General features: G+C 37.1%; 1 protein-coding gene across 1 annotated transcript; it reads right to left on the minus strand.

Moving 5' to 3' along the window:
* Positions 1-5990: 5990 nt before the first annotated feature.
* On the minus strand, positions 5991-7029 carry LOC140971491 (uncharacterized). Its single transcript, XM_073433780.1, has 2 exons — positions 6702-7029; positions 5991-6259 (listed from the first exon to the last, which is right to left on the minus strand). The coding sequence occupies exons 1-2, from the start codon at positions 7027-7029 to the stop codon at positions 5991-5993; spliced, it is 597 nt and encodes a 198-aa protein (XP_073289881.1).
* Positions 7030-7709: the final 680 nt, after the last annotated feature.

The following is a 7709-nucleotide window of genomic DNA, read 5'->3' on the forward strand; positions in this document are numbered from 1 at the left end:
TTAGAACCAAAGGGCTTAGTCCCCAGCTTGAAACCGAAGCCCCAACTTCAGCTGCAAGCCTCAGCCGAGAAACCCACTTGACAAGGACTCATGTATTCTAGCTTAGCCACCTACCCAACGAGCCAGCCCTTGAACCAGCCCCTTAGGCACCCTCCTAGGACCCTAATGACTTGACCTAGCCCAGCCCAAAGCCCCCTAGATGAGCCCCTTTCTCCCTGTACGTTTTCCCCTTGGGCTCTGGGATGGAGTCCTAGCTTGCTAGGACTCTTCCCCAGCCTCTTGTCTCGAGTCCTAGCCAAGTCCCAGCATGGCTAGGACTCTTCACTTGACCCCTCATGGACCCTATCTAGCCCTGGTCCCATCCGTAACCCAAGCCAAGCAACCAACCCCATAAACCGAGCCCCTAAGGTACACTAGCACATGATATATAGGTTCCAGCTTTGTTCTTCCTATTGTGCAACGTTTTTGGTTGTGTTATAGGACTCTATATTTCGTGTAAAACCTCCTTGATCAATACCCTAACCATGGCAGCCCCTTATCAACATAATATACATGATTTTGGATCAAATACATGCCATAAAAATTCACATATGATGCATATACGAAATTGTGTTATGATGCAACTTGTTTTTCATGCAAAAAGATTTTAAATAAATACCATGGTGTGATGGATGAGTAAAAGGCAGAACATGGCGTGCCTTTACGTATTTTACGCACGAATAAAAGTTGACGGATCGAAGAACGATGGCACGAAGACGATGGCATGATTTTCCCTTCCAAATTTCGAAGCTTTACCTTCAAAAATATGTGTGTGGCGTGAATTTGGAAGAAAAAGGAGTCTTGTGATTTGTTGGGGAAGTGGGGCGTGGGTTTACAATGGGTTATGGGGTAGGATTTGAGTTCTAAATAATTAATTAACACGCCAACAAAATCTTTGGCCCATTAACAAGGTTAATTAAGCTCAATTAATCCATTAGTACTTAACTAAAATATTTTGTTTAATAAAATTTATGAATTTATTAGCCGGGTTGCCAATACGTTCGTAATTTTGTTGAAAAACCAACACCGATAAAAATTACGTCCCGGCATATAAAATCACATCGAAACTCCTTATTTTCAAAAATAAGAAAAAGCATCAATCATATTTCAAATAATTAAAAAAAATTAACCAATAAAAACATTTTCCAATTTTAAGTCATTGGTCTTCGTTCCTCGATCGTAACTCGAATAACCTTTAAAAATACATTTTAGTGCAACCATGCAGGAAAATATATTTTAAACATGACAACATGGACACCATAATTAATTTAAGCAATTAAAACAATTAATTGAAATATACAAAGAATTTAATAACTTGTATGCACGTGGTTTATGTGGCCCTTCGAATTTTCGAGGCGTTACCACTACAAAAAAATGCCAAAAACCGTTGTCGTAGCTCTTTTAAAACTGTTGTTATAGCCCCTATTGTTAAAAGGTTCGCTCAAATACAACGGTTTTTCAACGTTGTACTAGCTACAATTTGCTACGGTTTTTGAAAAAACGTAGCAAATAAAATTAGCGACGGTTTTTCAAAAACCGTCGTTAAAATTAACGATGATTTGCCATAAAGTCCGTCGCTAAAATTATCGACGGTTGTTTATAATTTCCGTCGTTAATAATTTAGGAAAAATAAAAAAAATTCTTTTAATAATTTAATAAATCTAAAAAAACTTACAATCTTACTGTACTAACAATATTCCTGATCTTAACTAATACTTAAAAGTTTACCAAAAATTAAAGCGAAAAAATTTACCCTAAATCGAAACTAAAATCGTGTAAGAGATAAAAATTTTAAGTGTTGTGAAGTGTGTATGAGAGAAAAATTTTAGGTGTTGTAAAGTGGGGTGGGCGAAAATGGTGGTATTTATAGACAGTTTGCGACGGTTACTGGTAAAACCGTCACTAATTAAGTCGATATTTTCAAAACTAACGCATGTTTAAATTTTGCGACGGTTTTAAAATGCGACGGTTTTACTTTAAACCGTCGCTAAATGTAGCGACGGTTTTAGCAAAACCGTCGCTAAATATGGTAACATATCACACAAACCGTTGTTGTTTGTCCAAAAAGCACGCTAATAGACAACGGTTCTATAAACCGTTGTCATAAACGCTCAAAGAAAACGGTTTTATAGAACCGTTGTCTTTGACCCTCAAAAAGACAACAGTTTTATAAAACCGTTGTCTTTTGCTTAAAAAACACTCTACGACAACGATTTTCACTAAAACCGTTGTTAAAAAGTTTTTTAACAACTGTTTTAGTGAAAACTGCTGTCGTTTGTGTGTTGTTGATTAGGAAAGTTCTTGTAGTGTACACATATAATTTCTGATCTCGTAACACTTTCAAGGTCGTCTTCAAATGCTGCTCATGCTCTTCTCGGCTCTTGGAATAGATCAAAATGTCATCGATGAAAACAATAATTAACTGATCAAAGTATAGATGAAATACGTGATTCAAGAGATCCATGAAGATAGTCGGAGCATTAGTCAATCCAAAAGACATTACAAAAAACTAATAATTCCTATAACGCGTTCTGAAAGCCGTCTTGTGCACATACTGTAACGTCCCGAAAATTTGAAGGTCCACGTAAACCACATGCATGCAAGTTATTAAATTTCTTTTTATTTTATTAAATTGTTTTAATGCATTAAAATCTTGTTTATTGCATTGATATGTGTTTTAATTATTGGTTAAAATATTTATTTAATTTTAAAAAAACTATTTTTAGCGATGCATAATTTATGATTTTTTGCATTATTTTAAATTTACTTTATGTTTATTTGATGCAAGTTAAAATGTTTTATTGAGTTTCATGTTTCGGGTGAATATTCGATGCGGGATCGAGAAAAGGAGACCGACGATTATTTAGGCGATTTTAAAATATGGTATTTTATTTCAAGTCAAAATAGTGGCATTTTAAATGATTTATTAAGTTCTTAGCATTTTAGAGACTAATTAATTTATTTGAAGATTTTAAGATCTTAAAACTTTTAAAGTCTATCAATTGTGTATTTTATTTTAATTAATGGATTTGTTAAATTAGTGTGGATTAACATTTAATTAGTTTGTTAATTATTAATTAAGAAAATTTTTATTCCCTAATTACCTAAAACTCACGCACACACACATTCACACACACACACACACTCTTACACGATTTGCACACACTCACATTTCATTGTTTCATTTCATTTTTTTTAGAGTAAAAGCTAGGGTTCATAGGTTCTTCAGCAGCCTCATCAACTTGCAAAATTTTTGAAGAATTCTGCTCATTTTCGAGCTAGAAAATCGTGCATCGTCGTCTCCCGGTCATCTCCCGTGATCCACCGCATCGGTATTCGTCATCTTCGAGAATTTAGACGCAAAGGCATGTATATTCTTTCTTTTTTGCATCGATCTCGTCATAGTATATGTTTTGATGTTTATTATGTGTAAAAATTCATGTATGATGTGCAAGAATTTGAGCAAAATTGGTTGGATTGAATTTGAAACGAATTTTTAGATCTCAAAACCGGATGTTGCTGTCATTTCGTGTACTGTTCATTTTCAATTAATTTTCTGGAAAAAATTTAACATATAAAACGTATTAATTTTTGATACCTTCGATTTGACAGTAAATTCGTAATTTTTGGACAAGAAATGAGTGAGTTATGATTGTTTTCCTGGGACTGCTCAAACTGCAATTCTATGAAAATGTGTTCTTGACGTGTTCTTGAAGTTTATTTGTCCCAGGCTTCGTTGGGAACCGTCGGATGATCGCTGCTATGTTAAGGTATATTAAGTATGATGTTTGGACGATATTTGGTGTTTTGTTTCGTTTCGATAGGTACTTGGTAGCAACAAAAGTTGTAGGAAGCATGTTGCGTCATATTTCGGGTTTATGGGACTGTGATGCGTCGTGGTTTGGTGTTCATTGTTTCGGGGATGTTTTGGGCGTCTTTATAGAGTCGAGTCATTGCCAGAGTGTCCTAGGATGAGTCTCGATGTGTTGTTCTTGGTCCGTATGATCGAGTTAGGAGAATTAAACCTCATAGTCGCGAAGTCCAGAGTATCTGGCGCCCGAGCGGTAACATCTTACCGCCCGAGCGCCAATCTTACTGTCGGGTTTTTTTTAATTTTCCAGTAGGCCTGGCGCTCGAGCGGTAGGATGTTACCACCCGAGCGCGCCACCATTTGAAGGAAGTTAGTTCTCATTTAGTTTTAAGTTCAAGTAGTTAGGCCATGTCTTCAATTGTTTGGGAAATGTTCACACATCAATTCAGGAATTGTTTCGGGATTCGATGTTATGGTTTAGTATGACGATTAAACGAGGTCAAGTCCCACGTGATCTAGAACATCATAAGTCAATTGTTTATTTCGGTGGTGAGCACGACTATTACGTCTAAGTTATGGTAATTAAGTGCATGAAAATGTGTCAGTATGTGCAGCAGTGGCCCAAGCGAGATCCAACGAATCCCTCAACGTCATATAAGTGTGTTCGACGTGCAAAGGAAAATGTTTATGTTTTTTAGGCATGCTAAATGTCTTGTGACCAAATATGAACGGTTTTGGAAGTCAGTGAACATGACCGAGGACCTCTCCACCCCGGTAAAGCATGACCGGGTTTAGATCAGGATTAAAAAATTGTAAAGCATGACCAGAGACCAATCCATCTGGTAAAGCATGACCGGGGATCTCATGTATATGGTAATGGAGATCCCTCCCAGCCCAATACTGTGGTTTAGTCTGATCAGACGCATTTATGTATAAGTCACTTGCTTTGAAACATGTCTACGCAAAATAATGATGTTATGTATGTCCAAGAATGTATGATGATGTTTATGAAAAGTTTTAAGTTATGACATCACGTCTATGTTTATGCAAGTAAGTTCAAGTTTAAGTATGTACGCTCTACTTTGAAATGCATGTGGTATTATTACGTATATTTTGTTATTTTTAGTTTATGCATGTTGAGTCTTTAGACTCACTAGATTTGATCGATGCAGGTTAGGACGAGTACGAGGAGACGAGAGATGGGGACCAATGAGCTGGCTCGAACTGCGCGGATGCTAAACCCGAGGACCGCCTATGTTTTAAGCATTTATGTATGTTGATTCAAATATTCTGATTTTCATGAGATTGTTTCCGATGTTTAAACGTTGACTTTTTGCAAACTTTATTTGCAATTGTTTTTATTTCAAATATTATTAGACGAGCAGATTGTTTTTATCGCAATTTAAAAGTTTATTGTTCATTTAAGAAAATTTATATTTTTCCGCAAATTTTAAGTAATTCAAAATACGGTACGTCACACCTACGTCTCTTTTACTCTCAGCTGGTGATATCTAGAGCGTAAATCTATTCACATCTACGTCTCTTTTACTCTCAGCTGGTGATATCTAGAGCGTAAATCTATCTTTGAAAATACTTAAACTCCATACAATTGATCAAACAAATATTTGATTCGGGGTAATGGATACTTATTCTTTACTGTCACTTTATTCAACTTTATGTAATCGATGCAAAGTTTCATGCTCCCATCCTCTTTCTTAACAAATAGTACAGGCACGCCCCACGGAGAGAAACTAGGGCGCATAAATCCTTTGTATAGTAGCTCTTGAATTTGATCTTTTAATTCTTTCATTTCAACAGGTGCTAGGCGATATGGTACCATAATAGCAAATTCCACCTCTCGCTCGGGTCGGATACCGGAAACATCGTCAGAGAACACGTCCGAAAAGTCCTTGACAATCTCCACATCCTCGATCGATCGATTGTCAGTATTGGGTCTAGATATAATACTAGCAAGAAAAACTTGGCAGCCTCTTCGGATAAGCTTTTTTGCACGAATGCATGAAATGATATGAGGCATTTGATTGTTTTGTGCAGCCTCAAAGATGAATGCTTTCACATTGGGCGGTATAATAGATACTGAACTCCGTCGAAAATCATTAGTAGCCCCATTGAATGTGAGTCAATCCATGCCCAAAATAATATCGAACTCGGTCATTGGTAATACAATAAGGTCCGCCCGTATAACATTCTTTTTCAATTTGAGTTCCACATCCTTAACCATGCTTGTAGAGACCAGATGTTCACCTGAAGGCGCTGTAACTCTGAATTCCGACTCTACGTCCACTGGTAAGATTCCCAATTGCTTCACGAGGGATTCAGATATGAAAGAATACGTAGCTGCAGAATCTAGCAAAGCGTAAGTAGCTACGCCTGCTAACAAAATTCGTCCTAATAATATTTGCATTATACAAGATTGAGGCCATAAAATTTAAAAATTTCATATCATCTAGGCCCTTTCTAGTTTCCCATATTAGAATTTCAACCCCTTAAATTTTGAAAATTGCAAAGTGACCCCTTAAATTTTTGAAAATTTGCAATTTAGTCCTAGGGAATTTTGAATCTTGCCATTTTAACCCCTTAAACAATTTTGAATTATACTAAGTTTTCCTCCATGATTTTCGAGAATGGCTATTTAGTCCCTCAAGTCAATCTTCTACAATTTGATGCCCATAGCTAATGCTTGCAAAAATTCTATGCCTAATACCTTAGAATTTGAAACATGCAATTCTAAATCATCAAGTTCAATGCATCTCGATTTAATTCTAGCATCCATGCTTTTTTTTTTTTTCTAGCAATAAATCTATATAAAACGCTTAAATAGTTGGAGTACCTGCAATATGCATAGTGTCTGGCTCCGTTTGCTCGTCATGCATTACGTAAGCCCTTCCAGTCGTGGGTTGTTTAAGGTTCGGGCAATCACCAGCCTTATGCCCCATTCCTCCATACTTGAAGCACTTGTAGGTGCCCCACATGCATTTGCCATTGTGATGGCAATCGCACTCCTTGCAAAGTGTCTTCTCAGCAGTCTTTGGGACGTTTTCTATAGGTTGATGTCCTCGTGGTTTGTATTTTCCTATCCGCTTCGGTGGTCCTGTAAATGGCTTCTTGTCTACTGACTTGATTGCTAGGCACGATTCCTCTTGCGCTGCATTTCCCATTCAATATCCTTCAAATATTGCTCGGCTCGAAAATCTTTAGAAACAGTAATAGTATAGTCCATAGGATCAGTCAGCATCACGTCTCGACGGACAGTCTCCACGGATCGTCGGCCTCAAACCATCCAAGAAATGTCGTATTTTTCTGCAGCATCATTGGCAATCAGAGGCACAAAATGACATCCCCTATCAAACTTCTACACAAACTCAACAATAGTCAAGTCCCTCTGGCGGATACTCGTAAACTCTCTTTTCAAACTCGAACGAACGTCGGTAGTGAAATATTTATCATAGAATATCCTCTTGAAATCCTTCCATGTCAGAGTCGCTAGATTCACTCCTCGTTCCGCTCCCTCCCACCATAAAGAAGCTTCGCCCTTCAGCAGATATATGGTACAACGAACTTGGTTAGCGTCCGCCATATCCATTTACCTAAAGAGCACCTCTAAAGATCTAATCCATCTCTCATCCACAAATGGATCAGTAGTGCCAAAAAAATCCACGGGATCCATCCTAAATCGCTCATAGACTGTCGGGACCCGGACACTAATCATTTTCTTAATCATTCTTGGGATTAAATGGATCAATCAAATCAGTTGGGTCAAAAAAATTTTTTTTTTAAAAAGGCGAACCCATCATAACAAATGTTGAAAATACTACAAAAGTTATGCTTAATTTTATGT

The sequence above is a fragment of the Primulina huaijiensis genome, chromosome 1 (genome assembly GCF_012295235.1).
Source record: "Primulina huaijiensis isolate GDHJ02 chromosome 1, ASM1229523v2, whole genome shotgun sequence".
NCBI lineage: Eukaryota > Viridiplantae > Streptophyta > Magnoliopsida > Lamiales > Gesneriaceae > Primulina > Primulina huaijiensis.